Below are 22,311 nucleotides of genomic sequence, written 5' to 3' on the forward strand. Positions count from 1 at the left end.
AATAAAAAACAACTAAAAATATCTTTTGACTTATTCTACTACTATTATTCAACCAACACAAAACCATACTAAAGAATGTCAACTCCAGTCACGGTCATTTAGTATGTGATTAGATGATATATATGTTTATTTAACTACTTAATCAACCAATGTCAATAGCAATGTTGTCTGACAAAATTTTATTACAATAAATTAAATAAAAGGAGTTTGACATGTTACATTACTAGGACGCAAGTCTGAATCAAGTAGACACTATAGATTGAATGTTGGCTTTAATTCATCAGTATACAACACCTGAGGGTTAGAGGCTCTTGAAGTATCGAAGGGACAAAGAGTACTGAATTCCGTGGCAAAACTAGGGTTGGGCATCGGTCGATTCGGTTCGGTTATGAATATTATTGGTTTAACATATCGGTTATCGGTTTATAAATTTGATAAACCGATAACCGAACCGATAAGATATCGGTTATCGGATATCGGTTAATCGGTTATCGGTTTACCCGATAAGATAACTCAATCTAGAGTTAAGCAAAAAAAAAAAAAGACAATTCATCGGAGTTAAGCAAAAAAGAGAAGAATTCACATATAGTATACTAAAGATTTACGCTAGGAGTAACTAGTAAGGTGTATGAAGAATGAAGAATGAAGAATGAAGAAGAAGCAACTGAAGAGTGGGGTTGAGAAAGAATAGGAGAGAATGAACTGAAGCCCTAACATTTGTATATACTTAAGGATAAAGTCGTAATTTTATTAATTCTTATGGGGTTATCGGTTAACCCATTAATAAAATTGGCAAATCGAGGCCCGAACCGATAACCCAATAACCCAATACCGATAACTTAATAAAAAATTAACGGTTCGGATTATCAGTTTTACCCGGTATATGCCCAGCCCTTGGCAAAACTGGTCCCTCCAAATGTCGTCGAAAGCAACTCCTACTAAATCATTCATCACCAAAACTTTATACTACTTTTCTGTTAATTTGTTTATCTTGCTGGACACATTGGATTCCTTTGCTTCTTGTGTTTGAATAGGGGATTGAAATTTAGCACTTTCACGAGCTAAAATTGGAATTTCCATATTTATAGAATGCATTCCTTCATTTTGAGGTGGTGATGCTTCAGCATCCACTGCATCCGATTCAATTCGTACTGTGAGCTCTTTGCTCTTTGCCCGCAGGAACGAGTACAATCCCACTATGATCAGAAACATGCCAATCAAGCTGCAAAAAAAAAAAAAAAAAAAAAAGTTTTTGAAGTGTTGTAATTTAATGAAAGTAGGCAACTAAACTTAACAATATAGCAAACACAATTTTTTTAATTATCTTTTTCCGAAAAATATTTTCAAATCATGTTATTATACATTTAACTGAATTTTTAAAGATGTATATCAAAAAATTTGAAGATGAGTTTTAAATATTGAAAAAGTGGATTGTACCACCTTTTCATGTAAAATTTGGTTTCCCCTTATACAACGGTAACATTTTTTCAAGTGAAATTCATGTTCAAACACAATTTTAAATTCCAAATACCGCTTTTCCAAAAAATGATTTTTTTTTAATGTCCAAACGACTACTTAGTGGGTGTTTGGACATAAGAATTGTAAAATTCCAAAAAAAAAAAGTGATTTTTTTTCAAGTAACTGATATTTGAAATTAGAGTTGTGTTTGGACATGAATATAATTTTGGGTTATTTTTAAATTTTTATGAGTGATCTGAGTGAAAATTTTAAAAAATAGCTTTTTGAAGTTTTTCAAATTTTCGAAAAATTCCAAAATTCATCTTCAAGTGAAAATTAAAATTTTTATGGCCAAACACTGATTTCGGAAAAAATAAAAAAATTCTTATGTCCAAACGAGCTCTTAGTTTGAGTCTTGCATCACAAATATTTTAACTAGCAAATTAGAACCAATATCTTGAGCATGAAAGATCTCAATTTTACCTTCCGATACTGATCTCTTCACCAAGAAAGGCAGCTTCTGTGATAGCTATAAAAATCAAAGACAGAGGATTGAACATAGAGGGGTACGTTGGTCCTCTTCTTGCAACTGCCCATGATATCAGACAAAATGTTGCTGCCGTTGCTAACGCTCCCTGCATTTTACAGGCACTATTAGCTTTTCTCTCAAGTAGATGTTTTCAAACTGATACTACTTCCTCCATTTCATATTTACACCACTTATAAGATTAACATGCACCACAAGATTCTAAGAGCATTTTTGGTATGTTACACACACCTTTAATTCAATACCAAAATTACTCACTGATCCAAATTTGCCAAGCATGAATTATGGAATTGACTCTTACCGAGTAGAAGATAGTGATTAGCTGCAAATTCAATCCCACTTTCCAAGAAACCTTTCTTCTATCTATGCATAATCCAATTACCACGCTTTGGATCGTTGCTATTACACATATAATAAATGTTGAAGAATATTTGTAGGGGAACACTTTGGACACCTTGGCCTGTTACATAATTAAGAAAGTGATAATAGCATAAATTACTCATCTTATACATCGATATGAAGCTAACAATTTATCTCAAAAAATTAATTGCCTTAACCTTGGCTACAAATTTACCTGTATAAGGAACCAACAACCATAAGACATGCAGCTACATATCAAGAAAATAGTTCCACGAACCATATTCGTATGATCCTTGGAACTATTTTGATGCTTGTTGTGATGACTGATATGGAACACTTTGCCTTTGTAGAGTGTAATAGTCAGTGCTCCAGCCAAGCACAACATTGCACCTATAAGTTTAACTTTACCAGCCTTGGTCTTCAATCTTAGCTTTTCAACACTTCAGCATATAAAAAACAGAAGTAAAATTAGCAAAGACATAAATGAGCTTGATATATTCCTTGTCCAGAACTTAATGCTATAAATGAGGAAACATCAATTAATTTCATACCGTAATACAGTTGAGAAGATAAAGGTCACTATTGGAATTAGATTGAGGAAGTTAGTAGCATATGTTGCAGTCGTGTCTCGGAGGCCATAATAGAAAAGTCCCATAGCCATTATAATCCTGTTGCATTGGTATAAATTTATTAAAGAGCTATGTAAAATGCTACTAATAATTAACCATGCAAACACTTGCAGATTGTAAGTTCTATAATACATAATTATCACATGGAGTGTTTCAGTAATATATGGCAGCAATGAGTTTTAGTATTATTGTGTTTCAAACTAAGAAACAACCATTATCCAAAAAAAAATACAGAAGGAATACTGACTAATCAGGAAGAATATTTTGGAGCAATATAAGTTGGTTACATTTATGTGCCAACAAAATACTTGTGGATAACAATTGCTTGCAAGCTTTCAGGGTTTGGCAACTAGGTACTAGTTGGTATCCATTTGCAGGTTTGAATCTACCTGGGAATGGATCCCCTATCTGAATCAAAGTGTACTAATAATGACATGTGACATACTTAATTTCTTACGTATAAGATAAGGTGTTGTCCCAACGGTCAAGCCACTAAAAGCAAAGGCTTTGGGCCCTAAATTTTGAGGACCCCAAATTTTTTTCTTTTTGTTTTCTACTCGTATTAGTATTGAGACATCGACTAATCTATATTCGTACCGCGTAAGACCTAGCAAAAGAGAGAACATATTTTAATAGGATTTATTTTAACTACAGGACTCGAACCCAATATATCTAATTAAGGTAAGTTGGATCATATATATCTCACAACAATCTTTAGAGGTAGGGTCTAAATATATTGTGTATGTTAAATTGAAAATAAAAAATATTTTATATAAAGTAAAGATAACTTTTAATTTAGTGTTGATGTAACCGTTTAAGCAAAAATTGGAGAAAGAGAATCACTCCCCCTAAACCCTTATCCAAATATAAAATTTTTCATTATCTAAATTTTATGATTTACATCATTAGTGAGGTGCCTATATTATTATTCTCCTTTTACATTTAACACTAAAAACGTGTAATAAACTTTTAGAATCCGTTTTTTGGTATCTTCAATAGTCCAAGTCTTATTTTTTATCTTTCTCATCAGAAAACGGGTACTACATTCTTATATTCTCTTCTTGGTTTCTACAAAAAAGCTTAAGTTCTCGATAAAAGTTATATTGTTCTCTGTAGAAAGAAAAGAGTTTTATTTTTTCTATAAAAAACAAGAGTTGAAGAGTACCGTTGAATAAAGCTATATTGCACATTCTTTTTTTTTCTTCCTTTTTTCCTCCCTCAGGTTTCAAGCGTTTTAACAAGTATATTAGAACATCAAAAACTATTTCGATATCAAGTTATAAACTTCTTGAATCTGGTTCTATTTTCTAAGATCAACAATTCTTAAGAGAGATTAAATTATTTATAAAAGAAACTATTAACAACTTTACATATTAAAAGCTAAAAAGTAGACTTCAATTAAAAATATATATGAATTTTTTTTCCTTCCGAAAGGCCCCAGATTAAAAATTGGCTTTAAGCCACCAATCTTCTTGGGCCGCCCTTGTCTCTTAGCTCCCGTTTGACCATAAAATTTAGGAGCTTTTAAAAAAAAATATTTTAAAATATCTATTTGTTTATAGATTTTAACTATTTTTTGGCAGATTTTGGAAACAAAATCTTCAAATCCCAAAAACTGCTCTAGAGAGTTTTTGAAGTTTTATACTCACAAAGCTTCAAATTCTTTTCAAGTAAAATGCATGTCCAGACACAATTACAACTTTCAAAAATAATTTTTATCTTTAAAAACTTATTTTTTTTAAGTTTCAACCAAATTTAGGTCTAAATGCTAGCTTATTTAGAAAAAGATAATCTTGAAGCAGAGTAAACAGTTGAGAAATTTCCTAAAGTTTCCTCCTATTTATTTTTAGAAGGATGGATATCGCTTTCTCGTTCCTATTTTCATTATCTTTTGTCTTTTTGGAAGACTAATACCAATCATGTTAGAGAGAAGCGAAGCAAGCTAACACCATTTGTGGTAGTTTAATGATTATCCAGAGGCAATAAAAAGGCTTTGATCGTTCAATTAATTTAAAAAGATGCTTAACCTAAATCCTAACCTAATCATAAAGATGTTGATTAATACCAAAACCCCCTGAGGTTACTGACTAGTGGCTACAAATCCTTGCCATAAATGGTGGCAACCAAATATATCTAATGGTATGCTTCTCAAGTCCTACATGAGTTGGTTTTACCAAATATTAAAGTTAGTATAATACAAGAGGAGATGCTCGTCCGTTGCATCAACACACCTTTTCATGTATAAATTAAGACATGGGTTTGTTAAATTATCTCGATCATTTTAATCATTCTGATTGAGTATAGTCATAAACTCATTCACATTGTCGGATTCCACAATAATGCTGTTTATTAGAGTATGAACATTCTGATGGATTACTGATATAAGATCACCAAATTGTGCACATAAAGACACGCCTGTATGTCGAGACACGCCAAATTGTAGTAATCCATGGCCCAAAGTATCTAACGCGAAGTCTGATTGATCCTATATATCGGAAGGCACAACCAAAGGACATCATTGCATCGACAACTACCAAGATGTACATGTAATTATCGAAACAGCAGCTAGGAAAGTAAAGTCTCCTCGTATGGATATCTATAAATAGGCGTATCAAACGGATCAGTCTACTGAACCTGAATGGGTTAAAAATGAGTTGAGTTAATAAACGGATGAAATGAACTGGGTTAAAATGGGCTAAGGCCATCTTCAATCCAACACTATTTTTGACTTCAAATACTATTTTGATATAAGATTTGGTGTTTTGGTGCTCCAATCCAATACCATTTTTACATCATTTTGGTGTGTTGATGTAACACTATTCATCATCACCATCACTATTCATTAATATTTTATTATATAACACTTTTAATTCAACATATAATAGTTTTTGTAATTACTTATAGTTTTTATGTAATATTGTTATAATATTAATTTTACATCTTAATTTTGGTGTATAATTTTTATAAATAAATTTTCGTATATATTATTTTTATACAAAATTGTTAGTTAATTTTACTGTAAATTATAATTGTATAAAAATGTATAACCCTAAAAAAATAAAAAGTGTAAATCTGGAAGTTGAATATTTATGTAGAAATTAAACAAAATTTATGGGAGTAACATACTAATCCTGGAAGTTGAATATTTATGTAAAAATTAAATTATATTTTACCATAATATAATATTAATTTAATTATATCATATCAGTGATTTTGTTTTATTTGGATTATCCATAAATATGTATAATTTTTAATATTTGCTTACAATTTATATTATTTAAAAATTTATGGTATAAAATAATTTTATATTAAATGGATATATAAGAAAGGAATATGAGTTATATGGGATGAATGTAAAAAAGGAAAAAGAAAGGATTTGTTTTATGAAATAAAAAATAAATTTAAATAAAAGAAAATAATATAATATAGAAGAGACAGAAGAATATAAAAGAAATATTCTTTTTTGTGTAAAACAATAGTGTAGTGGGTTGAAATTAATTTGTACATTTTTGGTGTTTACACTATTTTGATGTAAAAAAAATGGTGCAAGGGTTGGAGATGCCCTAAATAATAGCTCATCATCACCCAACCCAATCAACTCTGTTTTAATTTCTTCATTTGATTCATTGTGTAATTACCTAGTAAAACTAATAAAAATTGCTTTTCTTTATGTTATGGCCATATATTATAACATATCAAATAAAGAAGTATTTTACTATTTTGACAAGGTTTCTCATGGGTCAATTTGAGTTACATATTTAGTCCAAATCAACTCAACTTCTAGATGGATTAAATTGAGCGTATCAAAATGGATTGAGTTAATAATTTGACAGCTCAATTTTAGACGGGTTGAGTGGGTCACGAAACAACAACAAAAACAAAAAACCCAGTGAAATTATATAAATGGAGTCTTGAAAAGATTGTGTATACGCAGACCTTACCTCTACTTTATCAAGGTAGAGAGATTAATTCCGAGAGGCTAATATTGATACCCCTATCTATAACAAGGTTTTCTACGCTAATAAACTTTGATTTCATTGCTAAAAAATGTTCATAGAAAAAACTTTCTCTCTCTAGAATGAGAGCTCCTCTCAGCTAAGACTGGATGGCAAGGAAATCGAAGACGGGAGGGAGAGGGCAAGGAATAAAGAGCAACCTACCAGTGATAAACATGGGGAGAAGGGGGATTCCCCAGTCAGAGGATGCTAAGAGAACGAAGAGTGTGAATGTAATCCAAGGAGTAGTTCCACTGGAGTTTTAGCAGACATCGCATCTGATAGTGACTCCAATGGCACCTAGCAGGGCAATTGGTACACCAATTGCAACTACTGGTACACCAAATGCAAATACTGGCGAACAGAACACAAGCAGGGCATCTTGGGTAGATCGAGTTGATGTAGAGGAGAAATCTACAACTGAGAAAGGTACAAACCAAAAAACTAACCCCTAGCCCTAAATCATGGAGTAATATAGTTGGGAAATCACAATTGAGGGAGGGTTTTGACTTAGTAGCAGCAGAAAAACTGGCTACGAATATAAAAATCACCATGAATGATATTAAGGAGGAGATAGAATACTGGCAATCAGCTGTTGTCTGCTATGTGTTGGGATCGAATACTCCCCCTAACAATCATAGAAGGGTACTGTAACAGTCATAGAAAGTAGTTGAAGATGGGATTCAGACTTTTGATAGGAACCTGTGATTGTAAAGCCATGGAGACCAGAAAAGGAAATGAACAAGATCACAGCTGAAAATGTACCTATCTGGATAAAATTGATAGGATTGGATCTGAAGTATTGGAGGCAAGTGACACTAACAAAAATAGCAGGATTGGTTGGAAAACTAGTGAAAGCTGATGCAAAAACCACTATGAAAGAAAGGTTGTTGTATGCTAGGGTACTGGTTGAGGTCCAATTGAACCAAACATACCCAGATATAATCCTGTTTGAAAGTGAATGCAGGTAATCAAGCAGAGAGTGGAGTATGAATGGAAACCTATACTTTACGAACATTGTAAGATCTTTGGACATGAGAAGCAGCAAGGCAGAAAGCTGAATAAGCAGCCAGAAGATACTCAAAAAGCGCAGGTGAATATCATACAAAAAGATAACACAACAGCTGGGGAAAGCAAGACGGATGGAGATAAAGTGAAGGAACTGCAGCATAGCCCTAGAAGACCTAGACAACAGATGCAGTACAAAGAGGTGGTTGTTACTACAAGCAATCCCTTTGCATCTCTAGGAGAAGTAAGTAGTGCAACAATGACAAACAACAAAGAAGGGAAGCCTGGAGAGGGAGGAAAAGGAAAGAAATGAAGCAAGCTGAAAATGCTATCAACTCAGCCGTAGCACCAAGGGGGAACCAAGCTATGGCTTCAATAAGTAGTACAATTAAGAACACAGTGATGGGTCCAGGTACGGGAAAGGGTGGGGAAATCCCCCCTCCCCCATGCTAGATAAAATTGAATTTTGGAACACCAAGGGTCTGAATAGACAGGCAAAATAAAAAGAAATGAATCTGTTTATGCACAACTATAAAGTTGGTCTATTTGGACTCCTGGAAACAAAGGTTAAAAGCATAAAGCTCAGGTAGCAACCTTTAACCTATGTAATGGATGGTGTTTCACCATAAATCTTAACCATCACCCTGGTGGTAGATTTGGTTACTCTGGAAGCCACAAATATTTGAAGTTAACATAAAAGAAATGGCCTCACCAATGATCCATTGTGAGGTGATACATAGAGGGACTAAGCTGGTGTTTCAGGTGACACCAGTGTATGAGTTCAATGACCAGGCTCTAAGAAGGGAACTATGGCAACAACTTATGGGGATGCATGGTACAATATAAGGGACGGGTAGTATTGGGAGATTTCAATTGTATTCTCAACAGAGATGAGAGAATTGGCAGTCCTGTCTCTCTGTCAGAAATAAGAGAGTTTAAGCATTGTGTTCAAGTTTGTTCTTTAAAGGATCTGAGATCATCAGGGGCATTCTACACATGGAATAACAAGCATGGAGATTGCAGCAGAGCTTACAACAAAATTGATAGAGTCCTAGTCAATAGTGACTGGATTACCACTCTACCAAGTCCTGAAGCACACTTTGGAAATGAAGGACTAATAGATCATTGTCCAGTAATAATAAACTGGGAAACTGGGCAACAACCAAACCAATGTAGATTTAAATACTTCAACATGTGGAGTCAGGCACCAAACTTTTAGTAGACAGTTAAGCTTAGCTGGGAAAGAAGTATAGCTAGTACAAAAATGTTTGGGATGGTAGGAAAGTTGAACAGACTCAAATCCACTCTTAAGGGAATAAACAAAGCAAACTTTAGTGATGTGGAAATCAATACAGAAAAGGTCAAGAAGGAGCTGGATGAATGTCAAAGCAAATTGCATAAAGACCTTAAGAACCTACAGCTAATAGAGTATGAAAGGAGATTAATAGAAGAGTACCAGAAATGGAAGCTAGCTAGAGACCAATACTTCAGACAGAAATGCAAGATCCAATGGCTAAAACTATGGAGATTTGAACACAAAGTTCTTTCATAGTATTCTAAAAGCAAGAAGAAATACCAACAAGATTTTCACAATCAAGAGTAACAATGGAGAGATCAGTACTGACTTACCAGTGATAGCACAAAGTTTTGTAGAGTTCTACACATCTTTGTTAGGATCTTCAGGCACTAGCAGGTAGGGATGTACAAATAAAACCGACAAACCACACCAACCCAATAATCCGAGTCAAACCGATAAAAAAACCCGACTATGATTTGGTTTGGTTTTAACTAAAGAAAGTCAAACCGAAACTAAACCAACCCGGCATTATATATATAAATTTTTTAGATATATTTAATATATAAATATATTTATTGTGATGTAATTTATAAATATTTCTTAAAAATTTTCATAATTTTATCTTTTAATGTATTATTTTAAGGTTTGACTTAGAACTTTTGACTGTTTCAATAAGTTTTATAGCCATTAATATTAGTAAATTAAATAATACTAAAAAAAAACCCAAACCAAAATCAAATCAATACTTATGCTAACAAAAGGCATCCAATTCAATAGTCAATACCACAAACGAGAATGTATTGAATATCTATTTTTTGTTTTGCAATAATTTAGATAAAAATGTAATTAAAACTCCCTTATTAGTCTACTTACTTTAGCATGACTTAGTACTTTTAGATTATGTCTATTTTTATTATGGTTTTTTAATTAGCAATATTTATATTACATAATTTTTATTGTCTTTATTGTTGAATATTTTAGGATAATGCCATGACACATCTCATATTTTGTATTATTTTCTTGGAAAATACTTTATATAATTGTATCTTACTAGGATTAAAGAAATATTTTGTGCACAAATTATATATTTTGTTCTACGAAGATTTTACCGAAAAAAACTCGAATAACCCGAAAATCCGAGAAAATCCGAGAACTCGAGACTGAAAAACCCGAGTTTTATTAGTTTGGTTTGATATTTAGATTTAATAACCCGGCACAATTGGTTTGGTTTGGTAATCGTAAAATCTGAACCAACCCAACCTATGTACATCCCTACTAGCAGGACCAGAGTCTGCAGCTCAACTGTGAAAGATGGCCCAGTGGTCTCAGGGGAGCATAGGAAGATGCTTATAGAAGAGTTCACTGAACATGAGATGAAACAGCCCTATGGGAGATAGAATGTGAGAAAGCCCCAGGTACAGACGGCTATATCAACTATTGGGATATCATTAAGGATGACCTATTAGCTAGGGTGATGAAATTCTTCAAAACTGGGAAACCTTTGAAGGTATGGAATGAAACTGTACTCGCTCTAGTTCCTAAGAAGGATCATGCTGAAACTGTGGGAGACTATATACCCATAGCATGCCGCGACACAATATACAAGATAATTTCCAAGATGTTGTCCAATAGACTGACGAAGGTGCCGCCAGAGATCATTTCTGTTAATCAGAGTGCATTTGTAGCAGGAAGATCCATTGCCTAGAATGTGCTTATTTTCCAGGACTTGGTTAGACTGTAGAACAAAAAACACACTACCAGCAACTGCCTGATAAAGTAGACTTGAAAAAAGCATATGACACTATTGAATGGGAGTTTGTGGAAGAGATAATGCATGCACTGAATTTTTCATACCATTTCATCCGATGGACTATGAATTGTATCACAACAGCTAAGTACTATATTTCAATGAATGAGGGCTATATGGAAATATAATAGGTAGAAGAGGGCTGAGACAAGGGGGCCCTATCTCTCCTCTTCTATTTGTCATATGCATGGAATACTTTACAATAATAATGGACTAGGTGGAAAATCATCAAGAATTTGGGTTTCATGCAAAATGTAAAAGTCTTAGGCTGCATCATCTATGTTTTGCAGATGATGTCTTGTTATTTAGCAGGGGAGACTTCCAGTCTGTCCTCCTTATACTGAGAGGATTGAAGATATTTTCCAATACTTCAGAATTATATACAAATGCAGCAAAGTCAAACATATTCAGTGTGAGCATGCAACCCCAATATGAGGAAAACTTACTATGACTGGCTATGCAAAAAGCACCCTACCTTTTAGATACCTTGGAGTACTAATATCTGCTCGAAAACTATCAAAAATGGATTGTGAAGTTTTGAATGAGAGACTAACAGCACGAGCAATGAGCTGGGGTACCAGACATCTCTCCTATGCCGGGAGAGTGATGCTCATTAATTCAGTTCTACTTCATATACATAGCTACTGGGCTTCCATTTTCATCTTACCAAAGTTAGTGCTCAAAGGAATCTTTGCAATATGTAGAAATTTTCTATGGGATGATAAAGTGGTCACAAATAGAACCCCTCTTGTGGCCTGAGACCTGGTATGCAGGCCAAAGAGAGAAGGAGGACTGAGAATCACAGAGTGCCAGAAGTGAAATGAAGCTGCAATAGCAAAATACGTTTGGAACATTGCTAAAAAAGCTGATAACTTGTGGGTCAAATGGATCAATAATATCTACTTAAAGGGTACTAGTTGGTGGCAATATATCCCCCACTGGATTGCTGTTGGTACTGGAAAAAGGTCTGCAATATAAGAGATACATTTGCAACAGGTTTTGTGATAAATGACTGGCTAATAACTCAAGGTAAATACACAGTGAATGCTGGCTACAAATGGAGAATGAGAGAGCAGGAGGACTGGCCTTGGTGGAGATGAGTATGGAGCAGAGGAAATATGGCAAAACATAGTTTCATCTGCTGGTTGGTGTTGCATAAAAGATTACTCACAAAAGAGAGGCTATACAGACTAGGAATAAGTCAAGATGATAAATGTGTAATGTGTGGTGCTAACACAGAGACCATAGAACATTTGTACTTTGAATGTGCATTCTCCCAAAGGTGCCTACAAGGTATACTTAACTGGACAGGAAGTGGAGTGCAACAGATGGACATAAATGAGATATGGAGGATATTAGCAAGGACCACCAAAGGTAGAAACTGCAGGGCTTTTGTTATTGCAACTATGGCAGCAGTGGTCTATCACATCTGGAAAGCAAGGAACCTGGCGTACTGGGAATCCAAATACCACGACCTGAAGTCGTGATGGAACAGATACAACAAGAGTGCAAAATGCGTAGAAACATATTCATCAACATAAAGCAGGGCAATAAAGAAAGGGAGTGACTGAGCAACAAACTTAGCTTAACTTAGAGAGTGTTCATAGTTTACATAATATAGATACTTGAAACAGTTGTAAAGTTATATACGCATGAAGAATAGAATAAGAATTTAGAAGGTAACATTTAGGAGAGGCAGATTGTACGAAGCTGAGAATACTGTACTTGTTCGTGGAGATTAATAAAAAAAATTTCACCAAAAAAAAAAACTTGAAAAAGAAATTATAGAGCTAAAAAAAATGTGCATTGATATTGAGGATTCATACAAACGACCCTAACTAACATGGTGATCTGAAACATACTTGTTGTCATAGAAATAACATATAGGTGGTCAAATTCAGAAATATATAATACTACATATTTCAGAAAATCAACCAAACTAATTCACAAGAAACTTGTTGATTTGATATAAAACATGAATGTCCATAGAACTAATCGACAGAGGACTACATCTTAATGCATGTTTCATAAGTACTCTAAGCGCAAATCGACAAAGAATGATCTAGTGTTAAAGGATTATATGAGCAAATCCGCTTTCTTAGAACTATTGAATTGAGTAGTATTAACACTTCGTCATTGCCTTCTCGTACATGCCCTCACTCTATTAGTACATAATATAGAAAAGAAATTCAGAAAAAAAACTATTGTCATGAAAGGTGGCAAGAAATAGAACGACCCATTTGTCATTTTGCCATCATAAAAAAGGCTCAAGTTCCCATGCATGGTTTGTTAAGCCTTACACTAAAAATCTTGAAACGAGATTTTTTTTTTTTTGAAACAAACAAAACTTACCCGGTTAATGCGATCATGAAAAGCCAGAAAAAAACGGACCATGTCACTTTCTTCAAGCTATCTCTACAAAATAACAAACACCAAAAAAAAAAAAAAAACGTAATCAGAAAAAAGATACATATATTAAAGAAAATGACATTAACTGTACTGAAACTCATTAATTTGAAAGAGGAAAAGAAAAAGGAAGATAAAGATAACCTTTCCCAAATAAAAGCAAAAGGTGCGATACATAGAGTGGCGACGACATGACGGTAAGCCATGAGTGCGAAAACAAAGGTCCCTTTACTTAATATCACCTTTGAAAGAAGTTGTAATCCAGTTGCTATTGCTTGAACTGTTAACATTCCTATCAATACATTTGATCTCTTCAACTTTTTCTTTATCTCCTCCATCTTCATCTCCTTCATTAATTCTCTTTATTCCTTCTCTTCTTTCTTGTTGACAAAATCTGCGTGTACATATACAAAGAAAGAGAGAAAAAACTCACAATCTTTGGTATGGTCTCTTTTTTTGCTCCTCATGTTTCTTCTTGATATGTGGAAATTAAGGAAGATTTAAATACGAAAGTGAAGAAATAAAATCAGCAAAGGAGAGTGATCTCCTGGATCCCAGCAACGACTTGAATGTCGAGTTGGCTCTTTGTGTGAGAATCCTATATACATACGATTCAGTTTAATTAACCACGTTTTAATTGGTTCTCTCTCTTTCTCCTTGGTGGATAAATGAGAATTGATAGGGAAAATCTCGGAACTGATTTTTGCGGTATATTACATGCATTTTGTTCGTGGCCACGTGCAGTGCAAGCCAAATTAACCAATTTTAATTCCTATTGCCTTTCCAAATCAATATCAATATCAATAATAATAGGAATAACAGTTAACACTCCAATAAAGAGTCCTTTACGTTCTCTACTTTTACCATTGCATGTGTCCAGTTTGTACTCCCAACCAGTGTTGGATACGTTTCTTTTATAATGCAGATAGACAGCAAAGATGTGAAACAGAATTCTGGTAGAAGTTATATTCACAAATGAAACACAATTCTAAACACTAAGCAAAATTAATGTCTTATGGCTAATGGTTATAAGGGGAGGGGGGCAGCCAACTGCATGCCTCTCTTTATATACTAGAGTTAATTAATTTTTTTGGCCGTTTTCAAACGCAATAAGAAATTCACATTTTGACATTAATTAATAATAAAAATCTAAAAAATCAAATATTATGGACTACAAGAAAAATGCCAAAAAATCAATTAAAATGGATCGAAAGGAGTAAGATATTTATAATATTATTATAAATAATTTGTGATAAGTATAAATTGGTAACTGATAAAATATACATAGAATCTTTATATTATTAGAACTCAAATCCTTTGTAACCAAGTGACATTTGTTAGTCCCTAACAAACAGCATATACGAATCGGGGACGTAAGCTTACTCTCCAGGATTTGGCTGGTTTCTATTTTTAGACGATTTGTTCATCATAGTATTTGCGCCGATGGAAGATATCTCTTTCGTTATGCACATTGGATTCTAACATCAAAACAAATAGAAGCATAATATGTCTGTATACAGTAGAAATCGTGGTTACCCGATTTCGTGGGCTCGAGGGTCACTTCAAGAGCGAGATCGAAATAGATTAGGAGCAAGCCCGATGTATACGGTCAAAATCATATGCCTCCGATTTGTAGGCTCGAGAAGTCGCATCAAGGACAAAAATTCGATATAGACCAGGCTCGGGCTCGAAGGTAGAATAAGAGGCTCGAAGACCTAAGTGCTCGAGGAACATCGGAACCAGGTATGACTGACTCTGAAACAGTGTTGTTATGAGTTTGTTACAGAAGGACAAGATTCCCGCCACGTCCCCAAAATCATAGCGTAAATTCCGGAATAGATTTGTACAAATTAGTACAAATCCGTACTAGGCGGTTATACAGCTGTCCCCAATTTTCTTATTGTAAATAGAAATGTACCCCATTTTAGGGTTCCCCTATTATATAAAAGGGACCCCAATCATTTGTAAATGACATCTAATGATTGGAAAAGAATACACTCTCTTACTTTTTCGCTCATTGTTCATCAGAATTGTCCTTTAGCTTTATTATTCTTGATTTATTGTTCTTGACCAATCTCGAGGTCACTTTGACTCGAGGTCGATACTGCCTTCTCTACTGGTTTGGTCTTACTTATTTCCTTCATCTATACTTCATATTTCTTGATTATTAATTGGTATTGAACTAAATCACATATCTTTAAAACCACAAATCAAATTTAATTGTTACTCGTATTTTCGAGGTAAACAGTTTGGCGCCCATCGTGGGGCTAAAGATAATAGTGATTATTTCAGTACTGATTCTCATAACACACGTTATTTTTACACTTATTCTTGTCAAGAATTTTTGTTCTCAGATAAAAACATGTCAAACTCGCAAAACACACCTGTACACGACAACAATGGCCTTGGATTTCATGGGGAAAACAACAATGTATGGGCATGTGTACCACCGATAAACCTTGAGAAAGTGCCAAATGTGGAACCAGTCGATGTTAGTTCACACATTGCTTTGAATGCGGATCTAGGTGCAGACCTCGGAGGAAGTGTACGCAGGGAAGCCCAATCTAGGGGCCAAGGAACACAGGGTATAAGAGATGGGGGAATCAAGCTACAAGTAATATTCGAGATGCTACAAGCTCAACAGATTGCCATCACTTAACTTCAAAGTCAGGATAAAATTCCAAGTGTGGTCGAACCAGGGGACACTCGACGTACTGAGCCGGTGTCAGAGAGACCAAACGGTAATGGCTCGGGAACTGACCCCATGATTATGAGGATGCTCGAGGAACTCACCAAGAGAATCGAGTCGAGGGACAAGAAGATTGAGGATAATGACAAAATAATAGAGACTTATAACTCCCGTGTTTATCAAATACCGGGGGCACCCCCAATCTTAGAAGGACTAGATTCTAAAAAGTTCGTGCAAAGACCATTCCCCTAGTACGGATCTGAAGCCAATCCCCAAGAAGTTTCGTATGCCCGAGATTCCCAAGTATAACGGGACGACCGATCCGAATGAACATGTCACCTCATATATGTGCACCATCAAAGGAAACGACTTGGAAGATGATGAAATCGAATCCGTACTACTGAAGAAGTTCGGGGAGACTCTATCCAAGAGTTCCTTGATACGGTATCATAACTTACCCCTTAATTCTATTGATTCGTTTGCCATGCTTGTAGATTCTTTTGTAAAAACACACGCCGGAGCCATTAAAATTGCAACGAGAAAGTCAGACCTTTTCAAGGTAAGATAGAACGATAACGAGATGCTCAGGGAATTCGTATCTCGGTTCCAAGTAGAGAGAATGGATTTGCCTCCGGTCACCGATGACTAGGCTATTCAAGCTTTCACTCAAGGTCTCAACACTCGGAGTTCTATAGCTTCACATTAGTTGAAGCAAAGTTTACTCAAATACCCGGCTGTCACTTGGGCCGACGTACATAATCGGTACCAGTCGAAGATTAGAGTCGAGGATGATCAACTAGGGACTCATTCGGGTCTGTTTATCCTAGCAGGCCCATGGGTAAGACCAAAATGGACATCGATAGAGAGCCTAGGTTCAATAGAGATCGATATCAACCGTATAACGCAGACCGTAGAAGCAGTGAGTCTGGGCAATGCTTTGCATGAAATAAGAGGAGAAATGATCGAGGTCAAAATTCAGGGGGGCTTGATGCCGAGGAAGATCACGTTAAATATCCAACATCTGAATAAAAGTACGACCCCAATCCAATCCTTTCTATTTTTTCGACTAACACTTGCAGGTTTTCGACAAGGATCGGCATGAAGCTTTGGACCTTAAAGCAGGCGTTGCACTCTTTTTCCCTTAGATCGATTTTTGTCCTAAATGGGTTTTTCCGGCGAGGTTTTTAACTAGGCAACCATTGTCGTGTTAACTTAGAGCAATTCAACTGTATCCGAGGTTCCCTACAATAAGCCTCGAGTACTAAAGGGCATTGCCCTCGAATGTCTACTTTGTTTCAAGGAAATCACTTCAGTACATCGGGTCTCGATAGGAGAACTTTGTAATGGGCCAAACGGTCGGATGAACCGTGTCCCTATAGAATAGTCGAGCCCCAATGGTGAAACATGTACGCATGTATCAATTATCCAAAGAAGTATTCTTTCTATATCAAAACACTTTGTGTATCAAAGAAACTTACTACTATACGAACAGCATACTTGTGATTCCACGAGAAATGACTCAAGGGCCAAAACGCAAATACACCTCGAATACGCGGGAACTGTCATCGACAACCAACACATTCGACTATCTGAACTCGAATTTATAAGACCTAAAAGAGGCATCCCTCGACGCAAAGGCCAAGGACATCATACTCAGGGACTAACCTTTCGGACAAGTTCGAAAGGTTATCGGGAAACAAGTCCAAGAGACATACCCGAAGTCTACGACTATATTAAAGGCTACGACCATATTAAATGCTACGACCATATTAAAGGCTACGACCATATTAAATGCTACGGCCATATTAAAGACTATGGTCATGTTACAGGCTACGACCATATTAAAGGCTACAACCATATTAAAGACTACGGTCATATTAAAGATTACGGTCATGTAAAAGGCTACGACCAAAATAATGCGGCTTAGAGACGTCCGACTTCCGTCATAAATTAAAGGCCTTCGAGTACTTCAAAAAACCGGTTAAACTCGGCTACCCTCGGCAAAAGCAAAAAAGGCTTCGATAACATCAGCCTTCGAAAAAGCCTCAAGAGGTATTAACACAAACGGGTTCTGTTCGATTGAACCTTTGAAAAACCCAACGGGTACAAAAAACACATGTTAAGAAATAAAGAAATTTTCACTAAGTCTTTTAGCCGAAAAAGAGGAAAATTATAGCCGTCTTAGAGGCCGAATTGACCCAACTTAAAGAGCTTAAGCGCCGATCTAAAAGAGCCTAAGGGCCAATATAAAAAAACCTAAGGGCCAAATTTACTTCGAGTTCGAGCAAATCCTCACTCGACTATAAAGCCTAAGGGCTAACTCTATTTCGAGTTCGAGCAAGTCCTCACTCGATCATAAAAGCCCAAGGGCTATCTTAACCCGAGTTCGAGCAAACCCTCATTCGGGGACTATCCATGAAACCTATGGGCTAACTTCATTTCTAGTTCGTGCAAGTACTCACTTGACTACTAAGCTCAAAGGCTATCCGAGTCCGAGAAAACTCTCACTCGGGGACTATCTTTCGAGCCAAGGGCCGCCTCATCTCAAGTTCGAGCATGTCCTCACTTGGCCATAAGGCCTAAAGGCTATTTTCATTTTAAGTTCAAGCGTTCACTCACTCAACTATCAAGCCCAAGGGCTACCTTACCTCATTGACTGTTGAGCCTAAGAGCTACTCAAACTTAAGTTTGAATGGTCATTCAGGGACCATTGATCAGAAACATTAGAGGGCAGAACTTATTATCGGTCATTACCATCTCAAACTTTGGACATTTAAAAGGAATTTTATGATAAGGCGCTTTGACCCGCACAAAAGGGTAACAGATTCAGAAGCCATGGAAGGAAAAAGGCTTTGTATAAACCTTTTTACAAGAGCTATAGGTCACGATCAAGAGTTCCTCGTAAGGGCCGATCAGCCTCAAAAGCAAAAAATTACTAAGAGCACGAAACCCAAGCGGCACGGTCCTTATCGACAGAAGTGTCTTCGCCCTTAGAACTTTCCCCACTACTGGACTTGCTAAAAGTTCTCGGAGTTTTCCTCGAGAAAGGCCAACTTCCAAGCTCTCGTTTCCTCAGTCGCTTATGTCACGATGATGATGTCGTGGCAAATCGGGATAAAGATCAAGGACTCAATTTGTTTCTTGTTGTTATACTCTAAGAAACGCGGGTACTATCTGTATACGGTAGAAATCGGGGCTACCCGATTTCGTGGGCTCGAGGGTCACTTCAAGAGAGAGATCAAAATAGACTAGGAGCAAGCCCGATATATACGGTCAAAATCATATGCCTCCGATTTTGTAGGCTCGAGAAGTCACATCGAGGACAAAAGTTCAATATAGACCAGGCTAGGGCTCGAAGGTAGAATAAAAGGCTCGAAGACCTAAGTGCTCGAGGAATATCGGAGCCAGGTATGACCGACTTCGAAACAATGCCGTTATGAGTTTGTTACAGAAGGACAAGATTCCCGCCACGTCCCCAAGATCATGACGTAAATTCCAGAATAGATTTATACAAATTAGTACAAATCTGTACTAGGCGGTTATACAATTGTCCCCAATAGGATTTCTTACTGTAAATAGAAATGTATCTTATTTTAGGGTTCCCCTATTATATAAAAGGGACCCCAATCATTTGTAAATGACATCTAATGATTGGAAAATAATACACTTTCTTACTTTCTCGCTCATTGTTCATCAGAATTGTCCTTTAGCTTTATTATTCTTGATTTATTGTTCTTGACCAATCTCGAGGTCACTTTGGCTCGAGGTCGATACTGCCTTCTTTACTGGTTTGGTCTTACTTATTTCCATCTATACTTCATATTTTTTTGATTATTAAATGGTATTGAACTAAATCACATATCTTTAAAATTACAAATCGAATTTAATTGCTACTCGTATTTTCGAGGTAAACATATTTATATATAAACTTATTTTACTTAATTATAATTAATTGTTATATTTTCTCACTTCATCAAATCATTTTACCATAATAAATTGATATCCATTTGATGTAAACATACGGTAAAAATACTGAAGTGTCACCTTCAGGCGAATACATATAAACTTCAGTCAATATACATGAAGATGTAGTGCGTACATATGCATGGATTCAAGCTCGTAGTTCCACCAAACTGGGTTTGATTGAATTAAAATGGATTAGTTGTTTGCTTTGTACTAAAGAAAGTACAATAGAAAAGGAAACTGATGTATTTCTATCCTTTGACATATTTGTAATTTTGCTCCTACTCATTTTATGCTGCAAATAATGTACAAACGGAAAAATTCTTCCAGTGGTCCTATTTCTTCTGTAACCAGTATTCTAAAGATAAATAACCCAATATATATATTTGGTTTCTCAGTTTATGTTTGATTTCTTTTAGAACCAATAATGAAAAATAATTTGTTTCCAGTTTCCCCTTTTTCGTTGATTGCGTTCTTCTATATTAAACAATAAGGCAGACACCGTTCGATTTATATCTTATCGCTCCTTCGGTCCTTCCTTCGAAAGTAATATATATTTCACAAAACCTATTTATCACAATTTACTTTAATCTAATCTAATATTCAAAAAAATATTTATATAATATAAAGTTTAAATGTATAAATATATATGTCACAGAATAACAGCTTAATAAAGCTCTTTGTGCTAATTTCTTGCTTAAATTAATTATGTCCCAAATGTCAAAAATATCTTAAATTTACTAGTATACTAGTGGAATTTCTAATAACTAAATAATACTTTATTCAACTAATTATACTGTAACTGTCAATAATTAAAGGGCAAGTACTAACTACAGTTCTTCTTTTCATCATCTAGCTAGTTGTTTCTTATGTTATATAGTGGAGCTAGCAATCAGATTACTTGTTTAAAAAAATCTTAATGTTATAAAACGAATAAGAATTATTGTATTAGAATCGTAATAATAACAATTATAGCTTATACAGAAAAAATAATTACAGAAACTGCGAAAAAAAAATCTCAAGCATTTAACATTTTAGATTCAAATGACTAAAAGTCATAAGCAACAATAAATTCCCCATAGAAGAATCATCTGAAATGGAAAAGAATGCTTACTGCAATTTATGCACGGACAACTGAAATTGAAAAAAAAATCCATTTACCTCAAACCGTAATTTGATTAACCCAAAGCTTCAATCGAACACTAGATGAACATTAGAATTTTTTTTTTAGTGCTTTGGCGAACGCAATGAGATTACCTGCTATTAGCTTAATCCTCCCGTTTAAGACATGCATTAGTATAAATTGCTCCACAGCCCCTATATAGAGCCTCGACTTAATGACCTATAAATGATAGATTATCTACTAATTCCTCTAACTGCGCCAAGTGTAACTGCTAATCTATGGCCTATGGGTGGTGTCACTTGTTATGCTTTTGCCTTAGTGCCACCGAGAGGTGTACAAAGGAAACCGACAAACTGCACCAATCCGATAATCCAAGTCAAACCGAGAAAAAAAATTCGATTATGATTTGGTTTGATATTGGAAAAAAAACCCGACCATAATTGGTTTGGTTTGGTTTTAACTAAAGAAAGTTAAACCGAAACCAAACCAACCTGACATTACATATATAGAAATTTTAGATATATTTAACATATAAATATACTTATTGTGATGTAATTTATAAATATTTTTTAAACTTTTTCATAATTTTATCTTTTAAGGTATTATTTCAAGGTTGTACTTAGAACTTTTGAATGTTCCAATGAGTTTTATAGCCATTAATATTAGTAACTTAAATAATGCTAACAAAAGCCCAAACCAAAATCAAATAAATACTAATGCTAACAAAAGACATTCAATTCAATATTACGAACGACAATGTATTGAATATCTAGTTTTTGTTTTGCAATAATTTAGATAAAAATGCATAACCTATTTTTATTTTTTCTTTAGCGTTTAATCATGTAATTAATATTCCCTCTTTTAGTCTACTTATTTTAGCATGACTTATGTCACGACCTCGGTTCGCCCTCCGTGAACCATCGCGACGGCACCTAGTCTCTACGACTAGGTAAGCCTAAATTTGCGGAAGATAAACCAATTTGCGGAATAAAAATAATTTAAAAGAGAAATAGAGTGATATAATAGCGT

The 22,311-nt window shown here is 35.0% G+C and overlaps 1 protein-coding gene across 2 annotated transcripts; it reads right to left on the reverse strand.

Annotated features, from left to right (window-relative positions):
* Nucleotides 1-152: 152 nt before the first annotated feature.
* Nucleotides 153-21,452, reverse strand: LOC107801710 (WAT1-related protein At5g64700). Of its 2 annotated transcripts, XM_016625081.2 has the most exons (8): nucleotides 21,321-21,452; nucleotides 13,652-13,901; nucleotides 13,454-13,516; nucleotides 2,917-3,033; nucleotides 2,580-2,805; nucleotides 2,307-2,465; nucleotides 1,942-2,093; nucleotides 153-1,222 (listed from the first exon to the last, which is right to left on the reverse strand). In XM_016625081.2, the coding sequence occupies exons 2-8, from the start codon at nucleotides 13,858-13,860 to the stop codon at nucleotides 967-969; spliced, it is 1,182 nt and encodes a 393-aa protein (XP_016480567.1). In that variant the 5' UTR covers nucleotides 13,861-13,901; nucleotides 21,321-21,452; the 3' UTR covers nucleotides 153-966. The 2 variants fall into 2 exon arrangements, with proteins under 2 accessions (XP_016480567.1, XP_075111720.1); XM_075255619.1 differs by lacking the exon at nucleotides 21,321-21,452 and having other exon boundaries at nucleotides 780-1,222; nucleotides 13,652-14,005.
* Nucleotides 21,453-22,311: the final 859 nt, after the last annotated feature.

Source organism: Nicotiana tabacum, chromosome 6 (genome assembly GCF_000715075.1).
Source record: "Nicotiana tabacum cultivar K326 chromosome 6, ASM71507v2, whole genome shotgun sequence".
NCBI lineage: Eukaryota > Viridiplantae > Streptophyta > Magnoliopsida > Solanales > Solanaceae > Nicotiana > Nicotiana tabacum.

Coding starts and splice junctions, on each gene's coding strand:
- LOC107801710 (XM_016625081.2), bottom strand. CDS start 13,860: ATGAAGGAGATGAAGATGGAGGAGATAAAGAAAAAGTTGAAGAGATCA. Junction 2,806..2,916: donor ATCTTCTCAACTGTATTACG/GTATGAAATTAA, acceptor TATATGCTGAAG/TGTTGAAAAGCTAAGATTGA. Junction 2,094..2,306: donor TAATCACTATCTTCTACTCG/GTAAGAGTCAAT, acceptor TGTAAAATGCAG/GGAGCGTTAGCAACGGCAGC.